Source organism: Amblyomma mixtum, chromosome 8, assembly GCF_055824585.1.
Source record: "Amblyomma mixtum isolate Tamu chromosome 8, ASM5582458v1, whole genome shotgun sequence".
Lineage (NCBI taxonomy): Eukaryota > Metazoa > Arthropoda > Arachnida > Ixodida > Ixodidae > Amblyomma > Amblyomma mixtum.
In genome coordinates, this window is record NC_143019.1 from 56,992,185 (window position 1) to 57,020,099 (window position 27,915).

The 27,915-nt window shown below is 46.4% G+C and overlaps 2 protein-coding genes across 5 annotated transcripts in view; both read right to left on the reverse strand.

Moving 5' to 3' along the window:
• Positions 1 to 27,915, reverse strand: part of LOC149332560 (MAP/microtubule affinity-regulating kinase 3-like) — a 634,516-nt gene that overhangs the window by 236,718 nt on the left and 369,883 nt on the right. The window lies entirely within an intron of this gene.
• LOC149332564 (uncharacterized) lies at positions 10 to 27,861 on the reverse strand. 3 transcript variants are annotated; one of them, XM_089558186.1, is made up of 11 exons: positions 27,659 to 27,861; positions 26,712 to 26,786; positions 25,333 to 25,496; positions 24,491 to 24,549; positions 22,265 to 22,615; positions 16,658 to 16,921; positions 14,499 to 14,698; positions 9,770 to 9,915; positions 7,636 to 7,920; positions 2,078 to 2,160; positions 10 to 554 (listed from the first exon to the last, which is right to left on the reverse strand). In XM_089558186.1, the coding sequence occupies exons 1-11, from the start codon at positions 27,752 to 27,754 to the stop codon at positions 343 to 345; spliced, it is 1,935 nt and encodes a 644-aa protein (XP_089414312.1). In that variant the 5' UTR covers positions 27,755 to 27,861; the 3' UTR covers positions 10 to 342. The 3 variants fall into 3 exon arrangements, with proteins under 3 accessions (XP_089414312.1, XP_089414315.1, XP_089414313.1); XM_089558187.1 differs by lacking the exon at positions 10 to 554 and adding an exon at positions 573 to 1,060; XM_089558189.1 differs by lacking the exon at positions 7,636 to 7,920.

A 27,915-nucleotide genomic window follows, 5' to 3' on the forward strand; every position in this document is an offset into this window, starting at 1 on the left:
GGAACAATGTCACAGCTTGCATGGTTTCGACTTTTAGCAGGGGGGTTAACCAACTGCACAAGACACTTTCTCAGTCACTTCGCAAAGTGGGGGACTTCAATGAGTTCAACAAGAACTGGGAAAGGTAGGCAGCGAGAGGGAAAGACTGCACATTACACCACTGCAGAAGCGCGAACCGTCACGACGGGGCTTGTGTGAGGGAAGAAACGAGACGCCTTTGCAATTGGGGGTGGGGGATGGGAGCACTGCACAGCTACTAAACACCATGGTGGGACACACAAACACGCACACACACGCACTTGCACACCACCAGGGGGCACTCCAGTCACCACCAGGGGGCACTCAGTCATCGGCTGCAGCGGAGGCTGCACGCTCTGCTGTGCGTTTTCGCTTGGCAGGGGTCGCCTTCTTTTGTTGTTCGCTGCCGTCCTCTTCGTTGCTGTCGTTGTTGCCGTCCTCGTCGTCCTTCCACTCGTACTCGTCGCCCGACTGTTCCCCTCTCTCGTCTTCTTCCTCTTCTTCCGACGATCCTTTCACCTTCCTCCGCGGTTTTGCTGGTAAAGGCAAAAGGGTTTTGTGTTCTGGCACAACTCTACGGTTGAAGAGGAGTTGAACCCAGTTTATGGGCTACGGGTTGCCGGCCAGATCTTAGAACAGAGCTCCGAAGGTGGCAGTGAATTATTAATGGCATCTGTCCTCCGAAATGTTGGCATAGACACCGCAGAAGGCTTAACTCTAAGACAGTTATGCTCCAGGACAGTTATGCTCCAGGGCAGTTATGCTCCAGGGCAGTTAGGCTCCAGGGCAGTTAGGCTCCAGGGCAGTTAGGCTCCAGGACAGTTAGACTCCAGGACAGTTAGGCTCCAGGACAGTTAGGCTCCAGGACAGTTAGGCTCCAGGACAGTTAGGCTCCAGGACAGTTACGTTATACAGAGCCGTTTAAAAAATGGTATTGCCAGTAGTTTTTCAAGTCGATGCGGAGTATACTGCACGACACAGTAATGATTGGTATCCGCTGGCGCAGAGATTTATTTTCCAGCTCGTTTTGTTCCTGTAAAAACTAAAGGCATTTCAGAAGATGTCTGAGACATGAGAAGACCAATAAGGAAAGGTGGACTTTACAAAGAACGCTTACAACTAAACGGGAACAAAATATCAGTACAAATGAGCCTAAACCGTGAGGGCAGCGCACATTGCGGTTATGACAGATACCAGCCTTTTCTGACTAGTATTATGGCAACTTTCTAGTGCTGAACATCCTCAGCCACAAAAACTACCGTGTTTAAGCTTTACTTCTGGAGCTGGATAGCAAGTCAGCAGATACAGCAAAATGCAGCACCTAATGCACTATTTTGCATGCTACTCTTCCGAACAACTGTGCTGCCTTCCTTCAGCACAAATTTGTGATATGTGCAAAAGATTAACACTGCTTGAGAAAGGGCCAAGTAACTGCTTGATGTGGCTGAACACCAAGAACTATGTCACATCTCACCCAAACAGTGCTGCGATGCCCTCTCCATACCTAACTTGACAGCCAACTAGGCCAACTAGCCTAACTAGCCCAACTAGCCCTCCACCTACGGCAACCAATGAACCGGTCACTGATTAGTGCTATGCAAAGAACATTAGTGCCATCTAGTGGCAAGCCCAGTAAGGGGGCAGCCTGCCGACAATGCGGGGAGAGAACAGAGCAACACTGAGTGGACAGCGACCAACAGGACATGCTGAAGGATCGACAATTTTCACATGGCACTACTCCTACCAGCACTATTGTCCACTGTGAACGAAGTTAGTTTTTGTCATGCAACAGCCACAAAAGCCAAATGGATCACCTTGGAAAGATGCCACTTATAGGAAACGACACTAAATCCGTAGTTCAAAAACGGTATAAGCCGTCAGAGAACAGACAATGCATTACAATGAAGGCAAAAAAAAAAGAAGAGTTGATTCAGATTCACTTCATGATTTCGCACATCATCACTAGTGGGAATCTGATAAGCTGCTGCCTTCAAATGCTTGCCATCGCTTTCGAAATAGCAGCCAGCTCAATGTGATGGCAGAAACTTTCTGCACTTACCCTTCTTGCTTGTCTGCTTTGGGGACTCCTTCTTCTTGCCTGTTGCGGGGTGCCTGAAGTTCTTCAAGTGTTGGGCGTTTTTTCTGCGAAACGAAGAAACACCAAATTCAGCACACCTGTCCAGGCGCTCTTTACATTCCGCCAGTTACCCAAACTCTATGCGTAGGTGTGCTTTATGCCGAAGTTTTGTCGAATGGCACAGAACTGTGCGCTACAATACCAGATCCTTTAAAGGGGTGGAGACACCAAATTTATGGTTCGCGCGTTCTTAGTTGCAAACGTTTCTTATGGCTCCAGGAAGCATGATACACACTCAAAGATTCATATATTCACAGTGAATAATTTATTATAGCATTTTTAGGTGAACGATTTTCGGTTTCGGTTTCGGAACGCCGAGTTGTACAGTGACGTCACAGAGGGGGAAGATCAACTGCTTCGCTTGGTCACGTGGGCCCACAAAAGTTGTGACGCACCTACTGCTGCATCGTCTGCTTTCCCACACACGTGCTGACCAGCGCATATGAAAACAAACAACTGCACGTCTAGTCCCAGCAGCTCGGATTCTGACAGATCTGATTCCAACGAGTGAGGACATCGACTTTTTTTTTGTTCGCACGCTAATATCGCCTTCGCGGGTTCGCGTGAGGATGCGAAACACTTTGCAAAATGCCAGTAAGCATCGCTGCGCCGCTCTACCCAAGCTGCGCCCACAACCGGTGTCACACTTCGCTGCCGTGCAGCAGTACCTGAGCGCTGCTTGGGATGGTGTACAAATATCACAAGAAAAGACAAGATCGCCTTGTTATCAGAACTGCCAGCTATACTCGAGCAGCGACAAAGCATGTCTGCTTATGTTGGGAGCTTTCGGCAACGGCACCGCTCGCGGGCGCTCCGGGCGACGAGCTCTGCTGCTGCCTGGCTGCCGTGGTCGTCGCTAGGCCTATAGCCTGTTTAGCAAGCGGCCGGCGCTTCGGAAGTCGCCTGCGCTATAATAAAAGGCCTACTTTTCACAAATAGCTGTAGTGTTAACAGAATCATCTCACAATAAAATAATAGTATGGTCAATCTCCTCGACGCCTTCGGCAGCGGAGCTAGCGGGCGCCAGGCGAGCCGGACCCCGACGTCGCGCCAGCGGCAGCTGCTAGGCGCGGTTGTGAGAAATTTGCTCATATCACAGTTGTTACCTCTACTAGCAGCTCAGTATTGGTCAGCGATCCTCAAAAATGACACTTTTTTCACATTTCTTGTCCAATGGTTTATTATTTACGTCAAGAACACTCTTTAGCTCGCTTTTATGACGTCGGCAGACGGTATCCAGGCTGACCTACCGGCCGGCAGACTCGGCGTACTTCACGTCCGCACAAGAAAATACAAACAGCCATGCCACCAGAAAGGATGCTTTCTAGATTCGAGATACGACAGCATGCATCTGTGCTAAAAGTGGATCTTTCGGCAGCGACACTGCCTGCGGCAACGCCGGCCGACGACCTGCGCGCTGGTCCCAGACTGCCCTAGTCGTCGCTAGGCCTAGCTGCTTTCGATATCGGCTCCGCAGCTGAGGGAGCTTCGGGACTGGCCAGCGCTCAGAAACGTGCTCCGCTCGGCACCCCTTTACTGTGAACTCGTCCCATAATAAAAGATATGCTCGATTTCCACGACGTCTTCAGCAACAGAGCTAGCAGACGGCAGGCGAACCGCACCAGGTAGCAGCAGCACAAAACCGGCTATGGGATGAAATTTGCTTGCATCGCAGTCATCACTTCTACCAGGAACTCGGTATTTGCCAACGATCGTCACAAACGATGCATTTTTGATATTCATATATCCCAGGGTTTGCTATGAACGTGAACAAACAATACTATCGCGTTCTTCAGATGCCGGCGTTCGGCACGAAGACTGGCGCAGGCCGCCCGGCTCCAAGGAGTGCGCCCTATGTCATCATGACGCTGCCGCTCTCCGCGCTCGCATTGGCTGCCGCTTCCCGTCGTTGTTGCCGCGAGCGGCCCGCCGTTGACATCTAGCAGGCCGGACGCAGGCAACGAGCTGCAATCGGACGTTGCGACGCTGTTCGCAACGGCGCGCCGCAAACCGAGCGAGTGGCGGTTAGCAGCAAACGCGGCTCGCTGGTGCGTCGACTGCGCTCACGCGGCTGTGCCCCGCTCATCGTACGTCACTGTATTTTGGTATGACGTCACTAAAACTTTATTTTTCTACACCCCTTGTGACGTCATGGTTGATGGCGCTAGCGAATGGGTCTAGGTCGTGATAGTGAGCATTTAGGTAATCTTTGGAACCGAATTAAAATATTTTTTAAACGTTTGTTGCGTCCAACACCTGGCAGTGACTGCCCTTGCATACATAGGAATCCCATAGCAGGCTTTTTATAGCTTCAAAATTTGGTGTCTCCACCCCTTTAACCTTAACGCCCTGAATGAAATTTATGAAAGTCAATAATAACTACAGACTTTCCACACAACCTTATCTCAGATATGACAAAACCTCAGTTCAAATATGGACAACTGTCCCGATTCAAGACAAGGTAGCGACACATGTTGCCTCCAAAGACTAGCACATGGGACTATATATACTCGGTTGAACAATTATACAACAGCTGTATCTTACGGGTACTCACCTATGAGGCAGAAACGTGGAGGCTAACAAAGAGGGTTCAGCTTAAGTTACGGACAACGCAGCGAGCTATGGAAAGAAAAATGATAGGTGTAACCTTAAGAGATGGGAAGGGGGTGGAGTGGGTGAGGGAACAAAAGCGGGTTATTGACATCCTAATTGAAATCAAGAGGAAGAAATGGGCTTGGGCAGGGCATGTAATGCGAAGGCAAAAAAATTACTGAAGACACTTTAGAAATTTTTAAGTGTGCTTGGCGAAAGCCTTCTGGTCAACCCACCGCCGCTTCCCCAAATCACTTGCCAAACCGCTTGGCGGGCTAACAGCATGTGCGGTTTTTATTGTCTTTGGCAACTGTGGTCGATTTTTTTTATTGTAGTGTTGTAGAGGCAGCTCTTTGGCACCCCTTTTGCTGGTCTCCATTGTTTTTTCTGTGTTCACTGTGTTCATTAGCAATGGCACTGACTGGTCCCACAATCATTTTAAAGGGATACTGAACCAAACTTTTGGAGCTGCTCTTTTGCATGTAAACAAGAGCTTGACTGCTAAAATTGATAAATATGACAAGCATTTTAGTGAAAAGGGCGGATAACACGCTTTTTTTTACGATTTATTGCCGCATCACCTGGTGGCCGCCTGTGGAAGCTGCGACTAGACGTCATAACACCCGCGCGCCCACCGTTCCCGCAGAAGCACGATTGCCATTGCTACTCGCGGCTTTTCCATGTCTGTCGTCTGCTCACGGCGTACACAGATATGTCAAAATGTTAATCGATGCTGTCTACATACCATAACTGTATGCACGCTTACGTCCGCTAAATGCAGGTACTTTTTCCGGACCTTGTGCCATTTCTAGCATTCTCGCTTTTGAAACAGGAGCGCGACGATGTTCAGACTAGTGGCGCCATCTGGTGTTTAGGAGGGGAAGCATTGTTGTCAGCAAACCGACACCCCTCTTAGCCTAAAGGGGGCAGAATCATCACTCTAAATAAAAAATAAAGCAAATTTATTACTCATAAGTTTTCTTATGTGCAACAGGAGATGAAGCGAAAGACTGGTGGCCCATTTATGGCCAGTGAACGCGCTGAAGAAGCCAGTAACAACGACACAACCAGTCCGAAGCGAGGTTTCATGCATCGAAGGGTGCCGCTATATTTGTCGCCGTGGGAGGGTGCCATGACGTCACGCTTTCCACCTCGTGCGGAGCGGGAGGGCTTGGCGCGCGCTCATGAAACATCAAAAATAACACCATTCACTGAAAAATAAATATGCGCAGTGACGACTAGATTTCCATGTAATCACATTCCGAGAATCTATTTTCAGCGTTTTTGTTCAATTTTCAGATGTTGCTTCAGTATCCCTTTAAGGAAAGGAAGCCCCCATAACTGGCTCCCTGGGTCAGTGGACACCTGGATCACCCTTTTGTGTTGTTGTTGTGGCCACAAGAGGTGTGCAACATTGCCCTGGACACCCCAACCACACCACACAAGAAGGGAGGAAGTGGGAGTGAAAGAAGAAAGAGAAAGAGGGGCTGTAGTGAAGAAAATGAAAATTGTATTTGAGGAAAGGAAATTGTTAACTGTCTCCCATCCATCATTAGTAGAGGAAGGGAGGAAGTGAAAGAAGGAAGAGAAAGAGGGGCAGTAGTGAAGAAAAATGAAAATTGTATTTGATTGGTTTAGTTTGGTTTATTGGGGTTTAAGCTATGAGGGACGCCAGTGAAGGGCCCTGGAAGACCACCTGGGGTTCTTTAATGTGCACCGACATCTGCACAGTACACAGGCTAATCGCCTCCATGGCTAACCATGGCTACACAGGCTAACCCCCCCCCCCCCCCCCCTCCCGATTTTGACAACCTATAGTTTCTGAACAGGCACTGACATTGCATGGCATAAAAGCACTTTGGTGTTTCCACTTTTCGACGAACCAACCGTGCAGGTATGCAAGCCACTGCCTCCTTCTTGTAGCTTCCAATCCACTCCAAACAAGTATTGAGATGAAATGTGGGCTCTGCAAGACTTTGTGTTTTCCGTCTCTCTATTTTGCCTCGCCTTTCGAGGCCGCGCACCAAACTCTCAACATAGAATGTTAGGACATTGCACAAGCACCTTAGCCAACACGACACACATGCGCACCATGCAAAGTTTTTTTTTTGATAGTTACGACGAAAGGTGCATCTTTTGTTCACGCTTTTATGCTACTGATTTGTGCTGTGCTTGCACCCTGCTCTGAGTCATCCGCACACCCTTCGGCCTCTCACTTGACTTGATGTGGTTTTTATAAGTCAGTTCGCAGAGAGTTACAGCAGGAGTAAGAAACAAAACTTCAAAGTACTAGACCAGTCAGAGCGGTACAACGAGAAAAAACAATTCTGAAATACAGGCCTATAGTTCCGCAATGCAATGGATCGCAGCAATGAAAGGTGAGTGCAACTTCCACTCAATACTGCTTTAGGAAAGGTAGTATGCTTAAAGTAACAATTTCACACAATAAGTTGGGTAAGACAATGGTTATGGAAACTAAGATTAAATTTCACTACTTCCAATTTCAAACCAAAGCAAAGATTTATTTACAATTCAACCAGTCACAAATTATGCAGACATAATTAAGCCTCCAGTACGTTGTCCTTAAAGTAAGCGTTGGTAGGCCAGTAGGTTTACAAGGTTCAGTTCAGTCCAAGGGCAGTAGTGCATTGTCCTTAAAGTAAGCGTTGGTAGGCCAGTAGGTTTATAAGGTTCAGTTCAGTCCAAGGGTAGTAGTGCATTGTCCTTAAAGTAAGTGTTGGTAGGCCAGTAGGTTTACAAGGTTCAGTTCAGTCCAAGGGTAGTAGCTACTTGTATGCACCATGCCATACCATGTTCTTCTTACTTGCTCGTGTAACAAATAAGGTCTGATCTGTCCTTTTTCGTGCGACAAGCAAGGCCCCTCTAACCTGAAGCACTCCTTCCCGTATCGGCACATTGGTCTGTCGTCCTCATCTCCACTCTCGTCGTGGTCGCTCTCTTCCTGCAGTGGCTTGGTGCGCTTTTTGCTGGCAGCAGTAGCGGCGGGTCGCTTGGAGGCCTTCTTGCCGCGGTCGCTGTCACTCTCCGCTTCGCTGTCGTCGGTGTGGTCCTTTGCTTCTTCCTCGTCTTTGGACTCTTCCTCGTCAGCCGAGGAGCCCTCGTAGTCAGAGTCCTTGGGGTGACTAAACTGCTTCACGTGCTGTGCATTTTTTCTGCACCCCGGGAAAATTAACGGAAAATGCAGTTAAAATTGTTGGCCATCACGGAGGGCGCTTTGAAGCTCCGATAAAATGTTATACCCATGCCACACGCGCACAAGAAATGGCAGTAAATGTTTAAGGCCTTAAGTTTTTTAACGCCATTATTTTCGGAGTTGGTGCTACACGTCCACATTTAATGCCATTATCGAAAGTGACGATGACGACACGCTTGCAAGGGAGTCAAAAGCTTCATCTGAATATAAACATTCCTAATGAGCACAATATATCGGGAATGTTGTTCAAATGTAATGTAAAAACGATTTTTCAGAAAATACGGCCGTTCCTGCTTTACAAGTCGAAAAAGTAGCCATAAACTCGCACGTCAGCACATAAGTAGAGGGTACCTGGCAATAAGGCGGGTTGAAATGGCGCTCTTCGCATCGGCAATGCGGTATAGATGCTTCATCTGACTCAAAGTTAAGAATGAACCATTTCCTACTGGTTAGGAAGTTGTTACTAACAAAGCTGCATGCTTTTCTGCGTGCGGAATGGTAACGAGAGTACACATTGCACGGGCGAATGAGTTGTGGCGAACTCAGTAGGTCGCGAATGGCAGTAAGGCGAATGCCATTAAATTTATGCGTGTGGCACCGCACGAATGCCATTCGAACTTAAGGCAGTAAGCACTTAATGGCATTAAATCTGTCCGTGTGGCACGGGTATTACTGACCAGGCCCAAAGAGCGCATTCATCACGCACCAAACATGCTGCATGCTCTTGGTGGCTTGAGTGCTGTGTACTGGCTTTGGAAGGTGTGTGGCTTCAATGAGTTAGTCACACACACCCACTCCCTCTCTCTTGCACATACACATGCAAGCATGCACGCACACATACTTAGCCTTTTATCTCTAGCCCTTTTTTTTATCACTTCAACTTGAACTCTCTACAGAACTCAGCGTGCAACACAAGGTTCTCGTTCATAAGCTGGCATAAATTGGTACTCTTCTAGTAGATCAGGATAACATGAGAAGCGCCTGTCTACCGTTATTCTTTGTCTGTGTGCTGTCTTTTATGTGCTTTCGTGTAGTCATGTTACTCTTCTATGCGACACTTTTTCATTGCCTCTTGCTACAAAAAATCTGTTCACACTTTTCTGTCTCGGCGCCAAACGAAAGCATGAAATCTGAAGATCAGCCTCGCATGCATAACAATGTCCCAAGTTCAGAGCACCCTTAAAGGGAAGCTGAAACGGTTTTTTGAGAATTCGAGGTTATTCGAGAATTGGAATCTATCAAGCTTCTAGATAAAGCATGAAAAGTATTTTTGCACTAGCATTTAAAATGGTGTCATAATCATCGATTAAAAACCGCGACGCAGTATAGGCTTCTTCTCACTACGTTGGAGGAGTGCGGAGAAACTCGGCAGTGACGTCATTGTCGCCGAAATTTCAGATGTCCGCTGCTTACGCCTGCATGCAGCTATGTGTCGTCAGATGGCACCAAACAATGCATCGTGAGTTTCACCTTCGATGGCGTCGGTTCTCTTCCATGGAATTACCGCTTCTTTGCTGGAAATGTACTGCAGTCATACGTGACGTCATTATCGGGGCCACTGCCCGTCGCTGTGTACTTCAGAGAAGCCTGAACGCCGCCGCCGACTTTATTCGGCGATTACGCTACCATTGAAAATGCTAGAGCAAAACGATTTTGCAGGCATTACCTGCATGTTTCGCACATTCGGCAACCTTAAACTTATCGAATTCTAAAACCGCTTCAGTAGCCCTTTAATGCCTCTACGTAGAGGAGAGAGAGAGAGAAAAATAAAGCCGGTGACTGCACTGGTGGACCATATGTGTGCTGACCTGAAACACTTCTTGCCATATTTGCAGGTGGGCCGCTTCGCAGGCTGGCGCCTCTGGCCCCTCCTGACAGGCGCCTCTTCACTCTCCTCGGAGCTGCCGCTTTCAGAGGTCGACCTCTTCCGCCTGTTCCGTGTCCTCGTTGCAGGCTGAGCAAGAAATCAACAGCAAGCAAACATTTCCAACGCCAGAACACTAACAACTAAAACAGAAGTGCCAAAGGCTGACAGCTTTCACACGTTGTGCGGCGTTATTAAGAAAGAAAAGGTAAACGTTCTCATGCTCCGGTGAAGACAACTCGACAGAAAGCAGGAGCTCCCAAAAATGCGATAAAAGGTGCCTTCTTTAAAACTGCTGCTTTTCAACATTGCTCCCTTTCTCCTGTTCTATGTTCTAAGAAAACATGATGCTTTAATGCAAACATTCTAAGAAGAATGTAAGTATAGCAATGCACCACTGCATACTGTCATAAATCACTTTTATGCCTAGAGCACCTAGCTAGCAATGCTCAGCAAAGGCCACGAGAGTGACACTGCAACAGATTCAGTTGATCCACCAACATGCCGCACTGATGGGAATGGCGCAATTTCGACCAAACTACACATCTTTGCAAGTTTCCATCAAAAGGTCCTACCAGTGGTTCTCAAACAGGGGTCTACAAAGCGTGAGCGCTCACCGTGCATTGTGGCCGCATTGCATTCAACAGTAGAGTCTACAGAGTGTCACACCTTTCACAGTGCTATGCGAGGTGGCACACAGTGAGAACCCTTCCTCTTGCTAAGTGTTGACAAGGTTTGTGTTGACGATCATGACACGCTAACACCTGGCATGACGCACGCTGAGTGTCGCCACAATGTCGAAGTTAAGAGGGTACAAAGATTAGTTTCCTAAAGTTCAGGCTTGCAGAAATCAATGGCAATGCATTTTGTGCGGTGAAGTGTTTGCACAAAGCTCCCTCGTGCCAACAGTCCGCCACCTTTGCTCAAAGCATGCAGCCTATCAGGGACATCGACTTCTTCGAAGTGATGTCCCAGAAACTGAACACCCAAACAAACTAAGATCGCACTATTAGACAGTTTAATAACAGGCCCCCAATGCTTTATTCGTCAACTGACAGCAGCATGTCTGCTGGCTTTCCACATGCTGTGATCGTGACAGCAGGCACTTTCAGAGGTGCATAACTGTAAAATTACACTTTGCTAATCCATTTCACTGCCTTAGTGCATTACACACAATCGGCACCTACGCCGCATGCCGCGGTCAATGCGCCTGCAGACCACTTTATTTCATGTTGGCATTTCTGACCCAAGCCTTTGGCATAAATTTTACTATAAAAGACCCGTTTCTGCTCTCCAGCGGTAGTAAAAGCAAGCTACATCATTAGCTATCACATAGCCAAACTGATGAAATCTCACGGCACCTCCGAGACACTGATCCCGTCTTGCACAAAGTAAGCTGCCGGCTCTGTCATTAGAAATAAGCATGTGAGAACATGTGAAAAAATACCATGCTAAAATCATTTGGTTGCACAAACAGTAAGAGAAATGGCGTCTGATGTGCAAAATCAAATAACTCAATAACTGAAGTCCACAGGGAAGTTTTCTCTTGTCTTGGATGAGAGCTCTGACATGTATGGTAGTGCATAGCTCATTGGGTTTGCATGTTTCATTGATAACATGGTCAACACCCAAGAGTTGCTTTTGTGTACACAGTTTGAAACAACAGTGAAAAGTCAAGACTTCTTCAATGCTATTAGCAGTTTTTTTGTTCTGCACGGACTTAGTTGGGATATGTGTGTGGGAATGTGCACTGATGGTACCCACGCAATAGCTGGCAGATTAACAGGTTTCCTAGACTTTGTCAAGCAAGTGAAAAGTTCGGTCATGTTTCACAGGGAGGCTTTGGCATCAAAGGAACCGAGGCAAAAACTACCAAGTGTGAAGCAGCATGCTGCCAAAGTTGTGAACAACCCCAAAGCAAGGTCCATGGCCAGTCAACTTTTCAAAGTGCTTTGTGAAGAGCTCAAACACAAGCATGAAGATGCATTGGCTGCCATGCAGAAGAGTGCTAGCTAGGTTTTCTGAGCTCCAGGAGGAAGCAAGAAGCATTTTTCTACCAGAGGACAGGGGGCTGGAAGAGACTTTCAAAGACCTTTCCTTCCTCACTAAGCATGCCCATCTGTGTGACATGTTTGAGCAGCTCGATCGCCTAAACTCCAGAACGCAAGGGGTTGCACTGCAGTAATGTATAAAACAGTTACAAAGTGAGGGGCTTCTGCAAGAAACTTCAAGGTTGGCTGAGCCGGTGGGAAGAGATGACTATTCCCCATTTAAATATCTGACCAACTTTAAAAGACCTGGAACAGTATTCACAGCTCACCAAGAGACAGTAATGGCACACTTGGGAACATACAGGTGTCACCTAACGAGTTACCTCACAGAGTCTGCTCTAGACAAGACTTGTCACCCCTTTCCGGGCAGTGGTAACTGGCTCTACTCGTGAAAGCGTTGGTGCTGAAAATGAGCTGATGGAGCTTCCAGAAAATGTTGAAATAAAGGCAGAGTTTTCACTATGGACCTCTTACACGATTAGTTAGGGGATAGCTTAAATGGTTCCCCTGCTCTGCGAAAAGATTGTAAGGTTGCTGCTATAATTATCAACAACATATGCACATGAAAATGTATTATCAAGACTTGCTTGCTTGAAAAGCAAGTGTCGCAACTGGCCGAACATCGGTGTAGACATTCAGCTATACAGTCGAACCCGGATATATCGAACCCGCATATTTCGAATTATTGGCTATATCAAACGCACAGATTACCCCCTTGAGAATACTATGTAAAAGTATAGGACAGTTGCGTTGTATATCGAATTCCATTTTCGCCGGACATTGGATATATCGAACGCCGCGCCGCGCCCCTGGAAGGTGCACTTTCCCCAAAGACATTCCTGTCCGGTCCTCAGCCGCCTCAGCGGAGAACATTTCCGCAGTCAGCAGGCGCAGGGCCTTTTTTTTTTTTGTTCCCCGTTTTAGCGCCCCACCGGCGCGAGCTTTCCCGCTCCTCCTCTCCTCCTGTACCGCCGGCGTGTGCTCCGTCAAGGTCATTGGAGATCAGCGAAGAGAGAGCGCCGCATGGAGACGCGCGGCGACCACACTTCTTGAGGAAAGAGAGAGAGAGAAAACGGTCGCTCGTGGGCACATCGTGGGTCTGGGGAAAAGAGAGCTCAGAAAAAAAAACAAAAAAAAAAACGAAGCCCAGAGCGCCGATCTTCCCTGCTCTTTCTTTTCCCTCTGTCGTTCCTTCGCAGCCGGGTTGACTGCCGCTCGCATAGGCTTCGCTCTTATCGCTCCATCTGCGCCTCGCGTTTTTTTTTTTGTGTGTGCCTGTGTTTCAACGCGCGACGTGAAGCAGGCCCCAGTAGCCAACTGTTTTTGCAAGGCAGGCCTTGAAGTGGCCGGAGATGAATGTCCGGAAGATTTAGATGACGATGAGTGCTTGGACGACGCGTTTCGCGACTTGTCCAATTTTCTGGGCGCCGTTCCGTCCGAAGTGACTGTTGAGGACTTTAACGCTGACAGCGAAGTTCAAGCGGTAGCTGGCGTTCAAGACGCCGACTCCAGCGACGACGAGGGCAACTGTGTTGTCGAAGAAACGCGTCCGTGCGCAGCCACTGAACTGGCGTCAGCGTTAGCCTGATTCGGCGCTGTTGCGGCGAAATGGAAGGCACTGTGCTCTCGCACCTGGACAGTCTCGAGAAGATCGAGGCCAGTGTTTTGAACTTCGTTTCCCAGGGGAAAAAGCAGCCCAAAATTAGTGATTTTTTTTTCCGCGAAATAAAGCGCTTTCACATTGCGCGCCCATACTATGTGATTCGCGGCTGTTCCAAACGGTAAGCCACAATTTGTTATGATCGGGAGTGCAGTTTTAGCCTATATCTGTATATCGAATTTTCGCTATATTGAACTATTTTCCGATCCCCTTCGAATTCGATATATCCGGGTTCGACTGTATGTTTAAGCAACCATACCACGAATTGACGAGCTAGCAAAAGCAAAGTAAGGGGGCCGTTCTGATGCGGTACTTGTGCGTGGCAATGAATAATGTCCATTTCATGTATGTGAATCAAAAAACAGTGCCCCTTTCACATTGCAAATATTTACCCCCTTCCCCCCAACCTCGGTCCCCAAATCACTCGGGTCAGCCCACAAGGCGTCCCCGACAAACCCATGGTTTGGTTTGGTTTATGGGATTTAACGTCCCAAAGCGACTAAGGCTATGAGAGACGCCGTAGTGAAGGGCTCCGGAAATTTCGACCACCTGGGGTTCTTTAACGTGCACTGACATCGCACAGTACATGGGCCTCTAGAATTTCGCGTTCATCGAAATTCAGCCGCCGCGACCGGGATCGAACCCGCGTCTTTCGGGCCAGCAGCCGAGCACCATAGCCACTGAGCCACCATGGCGGCATCCGACAAACCCATGGTTGAGAACCACTGCCCTAGAGTTTACATTGCTGTCATCGTTAGTTGTAGTTGTCATATATGCATGTTGTGGGAGAACAATCAGTGATGTCACAGCACTGAGGGAAAGGAGGAAGCGATAATTGGCGAGGAATTAAGGACTTTTTTGCATAACATGCCATAGAGGACAGACACCAAATTCAAAGTGTACAAACGCCCCCCGCCATTGTTTGGTGCCAATACTTGGCGAAAGACACTATGGCCACCCACCTTCTTCCTGCGGCTTGAACGCTCCCAGTCACTGGCAGACTCACTGTCTGACGCAGCATAGCGCACAGCAGTCTTCTTGGTCCGGCGGTTCTCCTCTTCCCAGTCACTGCCGGAGTCGTCCGCCTGTCTTCGCCGCTTCTTCGGCTTCCATTCATCGGAGCTATTGTCCCACTCATCGTCATCACTCGCAATGAAATCATCTGCAGGTGAAAACCACGAAGAACAAACGTAAACACACACACACAGGGGGGGTAGAGAGAGAGAGAGAGAGAGAGATGGTAGGGTTTGAATGCAGTTAAGGGGGGACACTGGTCTTGAAAAAAAAATTTTTATTAATGAAGTTACAGTTAAGAAATCTTCAGGGAATATGTATTTTTGAGTGCCAATTCTAAATATCTCATTTAATTTCAAGTAAAACAATTCCTTGAGCACTTACGCACTTTTTATGTGACTATTTTGCGAAGAGTTTTGAAGAAAATTTGCTGCGGCAAACTCTCTGAAATGTATGCCATTGGGTTCTCTTGACACTGAGGAATGCAATAAGGGTAAAATTGTCTTCCTGCCTATCATAGAACTTAAGCTATAGAGTTTTGAAGCTGTCACTTCAGAAATGAGAAGGAAAGTGTGTATTCCTGTTTCTAAAGTGGCAACTTCAGTACCCTATAACTGAAGTTCTATGATAGCCAGGATGATAATTTTACCCTTATTGCATTCCTTGGTATCAAAAGAACCCAATGGCATACATTTCAGCAAGTTTCCCGCAACAAATTTTCTTCAAAACTCTTCGCAAAATACTTGCATAAAAAGTGCATAAGTGCTCAAGGAACTGTTTTACATGAAATTAAATGACATATCTAGAATCAGCACACAAAAATACATGTGCCCTGAAAATTTCATAACTATGACTAGATTAATAAAATTTTCTTTTCAAGACCAGGCTCCCCCCTTAAACCGAGCAGACGTGCGAAAGCATGTGTTCAGCCTTATTGGCTCATGGTTTTACTTTGCTGGGTTGTCGGTGCATCAGTCGAAGTTACCAGATTAAGCTTAAAGCTCTGATCGACGTTATAAGCCAATCTGATCTGCTCACGCCGCAGATGAAAATTGATGAAGACAACAATGTGCAAGCACAGTGCGAGACTGTGTTGCAGTTTAACACTAGCCGTGATTGGTTGCGGTGATAGCATAGTGCTCTCGAGCAATGGCCAGCAAAGCTGACCTGTTCGCGCCGCTGCGGGGTTCGAATCCCTGTCATGGCAATAGTATTTATTTATTTCGTCAAGGTGAGGGCTTCAGCAGTGAATCGGCTTTTGTAGCTTTAAAAAAACTTTAATCTTCACACCAGTCTGGAGTAGGACCTGCGGTGCTCACAAGAGAGGCATCGCATGATTATACATTACTAACACTACCATGCTCAAAAGCATGAAACAACACAGCAACCTTCTAGCAGAAGTGCCCTCAGATAAACCACGAAAGACAGGAAAATTCTCAGATGCAGCCAACATGATTATTTCCAGCTGTTATATGCTTGGCCTCAGTTTGAAATGCAAGATCTCCATGGGAAGAAAAAATTTTTCTGCGGATTTCTCTAATGCCGGCAGCTGGCCATGCCGACAGCATTTAATGGTTGGGCTTCTTTGAACACACAATGCAACATGTTTTGGAGCTGATAAATTGCTTGCACTCACATTTCGGTATATCCACTGTGTAGTTCGTTACAGAAAGTATAGTCCACATGGACAATGATAAAACAGCTTCGAGTGTTTGATATAAGGTTGGTTTATTGGTTTATGGTGTTTAACATCCCAAAGCGACTCAGACTGCGAGGGACGCCGTAGTGAAGGGCTCAGGAAATTTCGACCCCCTGGGGTTCTTTAACGTGCACTGACATTGCACAGTACACGGGACTCTAGAATTTCACCTTTCATCGAAATTCAACCGCCACGGCCGGGATCCAACACGCGTCTTTCGGGGCAGCCGAGTAGCATAACCACTGAGCCACCACGGTGGGGCTGTTCGATATAAGCCCAATTCGCTCTACCTGGGTTCGTTTAATTTGGTTTGACTACACAGACCAATGTTGCGAAGGCGCTGAAAGAGGAGCAATCACAAGGAATTGTTCTGAGTGTGCTTCCTCCTTGCCACTGCAGAACACTCACCTAAGGAGATCTTCTGCATGAGTCCCCGGTTTTGCCTCGAGGATCGACCACCCTTCCGATCGCGAGCTGGGGCAGTAGGGCGCCGTTCTTCTTCCTGCTTCTTCTTCTTCTTGGGCTTGTACTCTTCCTCAGACTCCTCCTCGCTACCCTCGTCCTCTGACTGGTCCTCGGGCTCATTCTCTGGCTCACTCTCGGAAACCTTGGCTTGCCTTCCGCGGGCCTTGGCTGCTGGTTCCTTTGCGCCCTTTCTGGGGCTCGTCGGTTCTAAGAAAAATAAAAGGAATAAAAAAAGAAAAAACACAGGTGAGGGGGTAACACTTTAAGGAGAATACTTTATCAACTACTGTAACAAAAATGCAGTGCTATACAAAAAATCTATGCCTCTCCAGTAACCAAGAGTAGAGTAAGCATGAAATGTTTACGGGCCTAATGTCATCTCGGTGGACACCCGAAACGCACTGTACAGGGTAAAGGAAGGGCCGTTGGGCGCGATGCCTTGCCCTTTGAATGCTGCGCTTCTCCCCTGGGCCCCTGTGCGAAGCCCCTAAGAGATCACGTATGACAACGAAGTGTATCGTGGCATTTATGTGCTTTTTGCACGCGTTATTAGAAATCGGAAATTATAATTCCGTGCATTGTCAAACGCACAGCTCGATTGATATCTTGATAAACATTGAGAAGGCACTGGCAGCAGTTATCTTTTGCGACTCGTTTCGAGACCAACCGGCGCTTGCATGCCGGTCGCGTAGGAGGGCTTAGAGAGTCTCGTCAAATCTCGTTAAGTCTCGTACGGTGCCCGGATGTTCTCGTTTCAGAGCCCGGATGTTGGCTGTCGGTCTCGGCGTGACGTCACCACACTGCCGACAACGGGAGCTAAAAGCATTTCATGCTTAAAAAATTTGTAATCGCACTATTTGCAAAACGAAGTGCAGGTGCTCCCTGTGGCCATTTTTTGCAAGCTAGCACACAGACCCACCAATGGGCTATGGCATCACCAACAACAGACACCTAGATTTTTCCAAAAGGAGCCCTCAGTAGTTCATTTGACTGCTACAGGTGGCATGACAATTTGTTGACCAGCAAGTTCCGTATCAGTCAGAGCCCTCAGTTCTCAGTTACAGCTGAACCACGCTGTAACGAAGTTGAAGGAGCCTGGCAATTGCTTCGTTCTAGCCATAACTACGTTATAGCCTATGTTGGCCGAACTTCAGAGGGAAACTGCCATTCTTTCACTATATCCATTACTTCGTTCTGTTATAACGAGGTTCCACTGTATACACAGGGTTCCACAACTGACATCAAGGGCCACTGCTTTGTCACTTTCAAAAACAAGGGACAGAACTACATCAAACTTAGCCATCTGGCTTCAGTTCTCCTCGTGCAGAGTCCTGTATTACACAAAGAAGAACAAATACACAGTTTCATAATGTTTCAATTGCTCAACAAGAAGACCTGTCCTTCCCGACACATAGGCAAGAGCCTAGGGTGCAAATACTGGCTCCAGTGTAACAGCAACCACTGCAACTGCAATGTGACAAGATCAAAATATTAAATACAGGTGTCGCCATCACTGCCAGCCAATTTTGCAAGCAAACTGCAATATGTCGAGACAGTTCTTTCGCACGTATCACTGAGGCCAGGCTACACTGCCATTCAATTCGCTGCAGTGATCACAGAGGCCTTTTCAGTCTTGACATCATGAGTTTGAATTTGCTGCCACACAAACATCAATGTAGCCAGAAAGAACCACGGGACAACACAAACATTAAAGGGACAGTGAGGAGAGCTCTATTAATATTTTTTTTTATAGCGAAATCCGATAGTTCGGCATTTCATGGCTCTGTTGACACTTGGCAGGCAGTGAAAGATTCATTTATTTCTAAAAAATTTGGATTCGAAGTTGAAAACGTTTTTCCTGCCGCTCTGATTCAAACTTGGGATTCTCTTATGACGACACAGGACTAAGTGACGTGAAACATGACGTGCACATGACGTAACGCAGACTCTGTGATTTCTGGCGGCCAGCAGTGCGGCCTAGCAGCAGCCGAAAAGAAAGCTACCGCCAGCCGCACGATGAAAGCATCTATCGGCTATAGCGGCCGTCGCTACCGCCGCTTCGTTTATGTTTGCACCGGCATTTTGCCAGCGTCACGATGGATTCCGCTCTAGAAGTCGTCAACGAAGTTCTCACAAATAGACACCTTTAGCATACCGTGTACCTTGTTACCGTTAGCGGAATACCGGGAGCACTATGCTGGTGAGCTGGCGCTGATTGGTCTCTATGCTGCAGGCGCGTGCGTAGCTGCCGGATATGTGGCACCATCTGGCGACGTCAAGGAGATTTGCGCATGCATTGGCTGCGCCTCACTGATTCGTGGCTTCTCATGTCCTAGTGTTGCTAGAACCATTTGTTCTAGCAACACTGTTTTGTCCTATGACGTCATCATGCTTGTACTTGCGAGTTGGGCCTGTGGCGGCGATACCTGTATTTTGGTTCTTTCTCTTTTCTACGTTACAAGAGCTTTGTTGTCAGTATGAGTGGCGTTTTTGTAATCAGGAGCTGGTATTCTGTCGATACAAGCCAACTTCAATATCTCCTCAGTGTCCCTTTAACGTAGCCAGAAAGAACCACGGGACCAATTTTCGCCAAGACTAAAATTTGGATGGATTTGTCCTCAGCGTGCCTTTAACAGTGGGAAAAACATGGATTTAAAAACGCTGAACAGCAACTGTGAGTGCTTATTGCGTCCAACTGAAAAAAAAAAAAATTCCTCCTCCTGAACTATCTTGCCATGCAATCATAGGGACTTGCGGGCTGATGTAAAATAGCGAATATGAATCAAACAACGTCATGTAGCTACCATCGCTGGGATCTACCAATCAGGTGAAACAAAGGCAATGAAAGGGGTACAAGGCTACAAACTCAAATGTGTTCCGTTTTAAAAGAACAAAAAGAAGGTAGCAAAAAGTGAGAACTGCACAAAAATTACACAAGCCGCGACTAAGCAGGCGTACCTACACCCTTCCAATTTTGTAATAACAACACGTGTTGCATCGCTAAATGCAACGCGTAAACTGCTGTATTCATGCTATAATTTAAGACATGACGTGGCATTTAATGGCCCCTTTTTTCTAAATAACAAGCTACTTGCCTGATTCAGTCAGAAATGACTGAAAATGTGCATCATCTGCTGCGACAAAATGCCAAACAAGCAGCAATTACTGCGATGATTCTTGAGGCGCATCTACCCTAAAAAGTTTGCTGCCACTTCCACTTCAGAGTGGTCGCTTACCCAGAGGAAGCAAGCACTGCATCCTAAAAATTCAGGGGGCACTTTGACTGTCTAAAGTGCGTAGAGGCGAAAGCACTGGTAGCGTCACATGTAATTGAGTGTTAATTACTAAGTGATGACAAGTCACTAATTAATGAACGCAACGGTTTTTGAGGAAAGGAAATGGCACAGTAATTCTCTGTCATCTTGGTGGACACCTGAGCTGCACCATAGAGGAAGGGAGGAAGTGGGAGTGAAAGAAGAAAGACAAAGATGGCTCATAATGAAGAAAATTAAAATTGTATTTGAGGAAAGGAAATTACACATCTCAGTGGACACCCGTCAAAATTCAGGGGTGGGGGAGGGGTGCACTTTTTTGACCTAAAGTGCGGTCACTGATGTGTGGTTAAGATGTTAAGCTTCCCCTCAACGCTGCCAGGGAGTCCATAGAACATCGCCCATTTGGTGGTTCTAAGCCTCCCCTCGCTCATTGGTAAATTGGTTTTTGAGGAAAGGAAATGTATCTGTCTCTCATATCTCAGTGGACACCTAAACCTCCCTGGAAGGGAAGGGAGGAGGATGGCAGTGAGTGAAGACACTGTATTCACTAGACGCGCCTTTGTTCATTCCAAACCATTGAGCTGGCATGGCGGAGTGGAGTGGATAGCATGTTCGTCTCGCACTCCGAAGACCGGGGTTCGATTCCCGACCTCGACCAATTTCCTACTCGGTTTTATTTATTTATATGGCCTGACTAGAAAAGTTAATTAGGCTAATTGGGTAATTAAGCAATCAACTAAGCTCAGTCCCACTTACTTGGAGCATCACTATACGATCCCTTCAATTGGTTGCATGGTTACTAGCCAAAGTACAATTGGCGCCGTTTGAAATTGGCGCACTGTGACGTCACGACCGTTTTGACCAATTGAAAAGCGTGACATTTCTGTCGACAACTGCTGCTTACAACGATGAGACATTAAAGGCTTTCGCCTTAAAACATTATCAGAAAATAGGAACCATTAACTGCCATGTCATGTGCACAATTGCTGCAAGAATAAGCAAGCTGCGTAGCCGATTGAAGAGTTTTACCCGCTGCATTTAGCAATACAACACATGTCATTATAAAAAAAAAACTGGAAGGGTGTACATGCACTGTCTGCTGCTCCTTTTATTCTTGCGCACATGAATTCATGTTTCATGACTGTCACTGCGCGTAATTACGACCAGCAATTTACCAAAACAGCTGCACCTCACCCTCCTTCATTTAGTGTCCAGTGATGGAGGATTTGAGGAATAAGTATAAATAAAATAAATGAATAGGTTGGTTGGTTTATGTGGTTTGACGTCCCAAAGCGACTAAGGCTATGAGAGACGCCGTAGTGGAGGGCTCCGGAAATTTCGTGCACTGACATCGCACAGTACACGGGCCTCTAGAATTTCAAACTTGCCCAAAAGGTTCACATGTTATAACGAAAGCATTAAAACTCTGAGGACAGTCAGCGTCTCGCACAGTATAAGGCTTGTATTCTGCAAGTGTCTACCCAGTAGGCAATCCCAAATGAGCATGGATTAAACTGCACGGATTCTCTTGGTAAAAAAAAAAAAAAGGAAGGGGAGGCAAACGCCGCTACCATCTCAGATCACGTTAGTTTAAAGCATGGCAACTTCCGCTGCCTCTAAATCTAGCACAGCCACCCGTTTCTGCTTTTTGAAAGTGTAAATGCCAATTCTGAGAATTCCCAGCACTAGTTTTGTAACATTCGCTTACAATCATTATTCCAGGGAAGATGATACAACATGGAATGGTATGTGGAGTTCAACAAGATGCCACTGCGGTGGGCTCCAGATAAATTTCAACCGGTCACCTGGCGTCACACAGCTTCCACCTCCAGATGGCGCTTGTGCAAAACCGATCTAAAGGTACTGAAGCAGGCATACCCACATTTTTAACGAGCGCGACGGTACTAAATTTCGACAGGCATTAATTAATCACTGTACTGAATAAAAGGTACTGCCCATTTGTCTCAAACTTCACCCAGCTACACTTATTCTTTTTCTTGTTGTTGTTGTTGTTACCGCCTAATTCAGCCTTGCGCCCTTCATTACTGACCAACGTTGTAATGTGATGGATCGTTTTTCATTTTATTGTATTGCATTATGTTTTGTTGTGTTAACGTATTATTCTCAGTTGCATTTGCTTTGTCCCCCCCCCCCTTTATGTAATGCCTCAACAGAGGCCTTTAAGGGTAAAATAAATGATGATGATGATGATGATGAGTGAGCACTATACCAGAGTGAGAGTCTAGCTTGCTCCTGCACCAGGCTACCCACTCACCAGAGGTGGCCTGCTTCCCTTTCTGCACACTCGAGGCCTTGGCTCTGCCGCTGGCCGGCGCTGACGAAGACTTGGCCGCGCTGTCCAGCAGCCAACGTGGCAGCGTCCTCGTGCCCCCGGCCTTGCTCTCGCCATCGTCGCTCGCCTTGGCAGCGGCACTGCCAGCACCCTTCCGCGCCGCCGCCGCTGGTGGCGCTTTGGAGACGGCCTCGGGGCTAGCCTCTTTCGAGCTTCCCCGGTCCCCGTTTTCGGTCTTGGTGGTGGCGGATGTCGTCACGTGGTGGTTCTCCTCGGTGCTCCCATTCTTCTTCGCCTCCTCAGATGGAATGACTGCTGTCGCCGGCTTCTCGGCTGCAGAATTCAACGAGCATTTAAAGGGGGGATGAGGGGATCGATGGCAACTTTTCTATTTTTCGACTTGGAGTGATGAAATCTGGCAGACTGGCTTAGAACAGCATCACACAATCACAGCTTCAGTAGGTTCCCTTTTGCCATTGTTTATATGTTGTCCCCATGTTGCTTGCTTGTGGAAAGCCTAGCATCATAAAAAACCATGCTACAGGTCTGTAAATGCTTTTAATATTTACTAAGAAGTGTGGTGTAAATAAAGACTCTTAAATTTTTTAAAAAATTTGTTTTTTTTTTAAGGACACAATATGCACCATCTTTTATGTCTAGAATGTACCATGCTCTAATTACCATGTAATAAAAACGTGAGCCTAAATGGTAAGTCTGAGACTGTCTTGACGCAGACCACATTGCAGAGATCACAACAAAACAAACGGGGTAAAAATCCATGCACCCTTTGCTGTGCTACGCTTTCCACAAGCAAGGTATTAAGCTCAAAGCAAACTTTCGAGAAAACAAGCCTGAAAGTTCTAAGCTAGCACACACTGTCTATGTGTAGATGCCAACAAATACCTTTATTTGGAGCGCTTAAAGTTTATTTTTTTGTGAAATATTTCAGTAAACATAGAAACATTATTGGAGATGCCAAAGAGTGTACTTTTCAAAAATCAACTTTTTTCGCAATTTTTGCGATCTGATCCCCACATCTCCCCTTAAAGGTGCACTACAGAGGAATCTGAACTTGTCGCCGCGGGAACTCGATCAACACGTTCCTAGCATTCTTAGAAACTTCGATTTATTGCCCTGTGTGGCCGATTTGCCTAATTAAATCGAATTAACGTCCGGCTCCCGCCTTTTTTTAAAACTTCTGCCGCGTACGGTGGGCGGAGTCGACCAACGCGTGGAGCGCCTTGCACCCAGTCCCGTGGTGGCTTGCCGCTCTGCCATCGGCGGAGTAATACGTAGTAGTTCGTAGTAGCAAATAGTCCGCGCGTATTTTTTTTTTTTGGGCTAATTTTGAGGCTATATTATCTGCGAATGAAACTATTTATTCATGGAAAGCTAAAAAAGAAAATAAAGCGAAAGCAAAGCCTCCACGGAGCTGGCTGAAAGGCACTTCACGCGATGGTCGACTACGCCCACCGTAAGGGGAGAATTAAAAAAAAAAAAAGGCGGGAGCCGGATGTTAATTCGATTTAATTAGGGAAATCGGCCACACAGGGCAATAAGTCACGGTTTCTAAGAATGGTAGGAACATGAAGATCGAGTTCCCGCGGCAAAAAGACATGTTCAGAATCCTCTTCAGTGCACCTTTAATCCTACCACGCTGATGACCAGTGCTCAAATGTAACAAAACGCAGTCAGTAACATCAACACTGCAAACAGGCTAAGCAAGACGGTAAACTGGACAAGTGTTTACAGTTTCACGGTCAAACTGCCTGAAAGAACACATGCACAAGGAAAGAGCCGAACAAGAACAGTAGTTCTGGTCTGCCTACTTTTTCTAGTCAGTGTTTTGTAATGTTTGTAATGCTCTTTGACAATGACAGAAAATAACAAGGCAATATGAGTTTGCTGCCTTCACACTTCGGTTCCATCTCCCCACCCAGTCCTCTTCTCTAACCAAGTGAGATAGTGAATCAAAGATGACCATTTATTTATTATTGCCCCTGCATTCCCTTTCTTTCCCAACGTCCATATTAACAAATGGCAACAAACAAAAAAAGTGCACCGACGGAGACTCAAATGACTCCCTGCATAAATACACTTGATGGGTGGCTTTTGCGTTCAGTCTCTTCTAATAGACAAACTGAAAAATTGCATTTCTCATGTTCCAGCAGGGTGATTCAAGCAAGCCCCGGTGAATAACTGTCTCACCAATGCTGTCCTTGTTGTCAGCATCGTCGGCAGGCCTGGACTCTTTCAGGTCTGCTGATCTGTAAATGCAGCGCCACACAAGAGAAGGATAAGTACTTCAAGCAAAACATGAGACGCCGCTCAAATGAAAAAATATGATACCCTACCTTACTTCCATGTCATTTTTCTGTGCAAAATATCGAGTGACAAATAAGCTTCAAACATAACTACACACATCAAGAAAACATGGGTAGACTTTAGACTTGTGAAGCAAAGGGTGCTAGTACACTGTAATGCATAAAAATTGTGTCTATAGCAATATTCAGGTGGTTTCATAACACCTTTATGCACTGACAAACTTCACTATTAGCTAAAAGGCCAATATAATTTGCCATCCCAGTACCCCACAAACCAATGGAATGCCCGATTTACATGATGCACCTCATTGCCTTTCTTCCCTTTTCAAACAAAGAGCACACAGCAAGAGAGAATGACAAACAAACAAACAAACAAACAAACAAACAAACAAACAAACAAACAAACAAACAAACAAACAGCTCCTGGTCACTAAGGTTCACATTAAGGAGGAAATAAAGAAATAATTTAATAGACAAGCTACATAGACCATTAGGTGCTTGCCCTAAGTACTCTTAGAACGAACTTGAGCTAAACCCTGAGCTAAATGGAAATTGATAATCACTGTAAGCCTGATGATACAATCACAGCAAATGAGAGTCATACAGCATGTATGTAATGAAACAGTTTGACTCTGCTGTCGTGCACTTTACGAATGTATTGAACCAGCAACTATCTCGACAAAAAAATGCCCGAAAAGGGAACAAAACTGCTCAAGCATGACGTACATGGATGAAGATGACGATGAGTTGGTTACTTCCACAATGTACTTGTAACTATTTGGCAGCAGCGCTATGGAGTCACCAGACTGCAGCAGCTGTTGTTTGTCCTTTTTCATAACTTTCGACGGCCCTTTGCCTTGTGCTTGGAAAAAGCAAGGGTTGACATGGGTCTGGAAACAGAAAGGTGTTCGTTCAGAGAAGGTTTATCAAAGAGTAAGGGCTTTCTAGTCGGAGCAAACTAGAAGATGCCAAGTCTAAACCTGTAATTCCGCAGGTTTCTAATGCCAGAAAGACACCTTGAGTACAAGACAAAATTACTTGCAACAACTGATTTGCACACGAGATGATGGCCTCATAATGCTACTGTGATAGGTGCTCACATTGCAGTTAGTCCCATGCTGGGTTCTATAAAGACTAATCCGTGTTCTCCTCTAGTGATTTAGCTTTGCAACTATAGGAAATAAACTTTTTGCCTTTGTGTATGTAGAGAGGCCAGTAATGACTCTCTGAACCTCATTTTATCATGGTAAACACAGTGTGGAAAGAACACAGTCTTCCGTTTCATTCCTAGTCTTTCCGTGCTGTTTGTACAATAGATCATAACCACCTCACCCAGCTATCTGTTCTTCTAATCATTTTATCATCTACACAGCAAAATAGAAAACGTATCAGACATGCCTTCACACGCTTAGACTGTCTAGTTGCCTCAAATGGTCTCATCCTATTGTAGCCCCATTTTCAGCGCAGCTCCATAACTCTAATAGCACTTTAAATTAAAGCATGCAAAGTTGCACATGAGCAATGTATACAGCTTAGGATCATGGGCTTTCAGCTTTTGCAGCAAATTAAGTCAAAATCTTGTTGAATGTAGCTTGGCGAGTGTTGAGACTACGAGTACCATTTACAGGAGGCATTGTGCATATGAAATAACTGCTGTTACAAACAGCCGGGCAGACACATGTTTAATATGCTTGAGGTGCGATTTCCGGGTACAATTACAAAACAAATCAAGCATCACTTACTCAAAACATTCTCAACTTATGCTTCCAACATCACAAACATTATAGCCAGCAATAAATCAACCCTATTCAGCAACAACCTGTTACAACATAGAAAACATCTAATATGTGACGTTAATGGATGCAGAATGCTTTCAGCAGCACTGGTGCCTTCTTTTTATTGAGCAATAAAACATAGTAGGTTTTTTTTTCTTCTCCTTAGAAATGGCAACAGAGCATCACAATCATTGCCAATACGCTTCAGAAACCAACAAAAGGCCTCAGCTTGCATGCATTCACTCAAACAAGCAGCAGGATGGTAAGCAGCCTACGCTTACTCGTTCCACACAACAGCACACAACTTCAATGTGAGCACAAAAGACTCACAGGTGTGAGAAAGACTTCGCCCTCTTGTGTGACTTCCAAGACAGCATGGTTTCTGGAAACCTTCTTGTCGCTGCACTGTATGAAAATATTAGAAAAAGGTGATAAGGGAGTGATATGGAAGTTATCATGCACATCGAAGGTGGGGCAGTTTTCAGGCAAGCCTCTGCCTCTGAAGTGATCAGTTTAAGTAATTATCGAGACACCGAAACATCGGCTAGCGGAATCTCGCTATTTAAAACTGTGATTGGTGTAAACTTTTGGTGCATGTTCGTAACAGGTGCTTAGCAGGGAAGGAATCAGCCTTTTCAACACACCGCGCATAGTCGGTGGATGTCGGCTATGTTTTAGACATCACTGCATGCTTTCCCAATATTTACTTGTCTTTTTTTCCGAAGGTTCTAAAGCGACTTATCCTGTTAAGTCATCACGAACCATACGTGCACCGCATACGCGATGCGAGTTTAAAACGCCGGTTTCGTCGGGGTCAAGTAAACAGGCAAGTCGAGCGTCGGGAATTCCACGCGTGTCCGATGCACCTTATCCCAACGTTCGAGGCCTGGGCGATAGCGATCCCGTCCAATACTAGATCGGACCAGCGAAAAACCGCGCTGCACCACAAACCACAGTGTGTCGAAGGAACGGCTCAACTCAAGACGCGTTGTTTCAGCCCTGCCTGTCCGGTCAGTCACCCGCCACACTGTTGCCGTGAAGGAAGAACTATGCACATAAAAAAAAAAAATACACTAAAAATTTGGGGACGCCGCCGTAATGGATCTGGGCTGTTTTACAGGGGTCTCCAGAAACGCTCAGGCGTATCGGGTTGCATGCAACTGCGAGAACTTAGCAGATTGCATGTTCCACGATCGAAGCTTGGCGCAAATCTGTACTACACCAGCAGCGCGTCGCGCAGTTGAGAAACGAACAGTCAGGCGCGATCGGCGACTTACTTCGAGAAGGGGTCCCCGGCCAATGATGGTTTTGCCGATATTAAGCTCCACTGTCTTTTGTCCGCCTTCGACGGGCCTCAGGACGATCTTCTTCATGTTTGCGTTAAACTAGGCGCATCGCGTCACGACACAAGGCGTCTACCGCAATGAAAAATACACCGCATCACGAGCAACAGTCACCAACGCAGAAAGCAGCGCACACTACCGCCCGCCATTTTGTGTTGCTCCGCGCGGCGGCAGCTCGCAAATAGTTTCCC

What these genes read in the sequence shown, in the direction of transcription:
- LOC149332564 (XM_089558186.1), bottom strand. Translation starts at nt 27,754, where the DNA reads ATGAAGAAGATCGTCCTGAGGCCCGTCGAAGGCGGACAAAAGACAGTG. An exon ending in TCATCGTCATCTTCATCCAT is followed by an intron (nt 24,550 to 25,332) that starts GTACGTCATGCT and finishes CTGCATTTACAG; the next exon opens with ATCAGCAGACCTGAAAGAGT. An exon ending in TGACAACAAGGACAGCATTG is followed by an intron (nt 22,616 to 24,490) that starts GTGAGACAGTTA and finishes TGAATTCTGCAG; the next exon opens with CCGAGAAGCCGGCGACAGCA.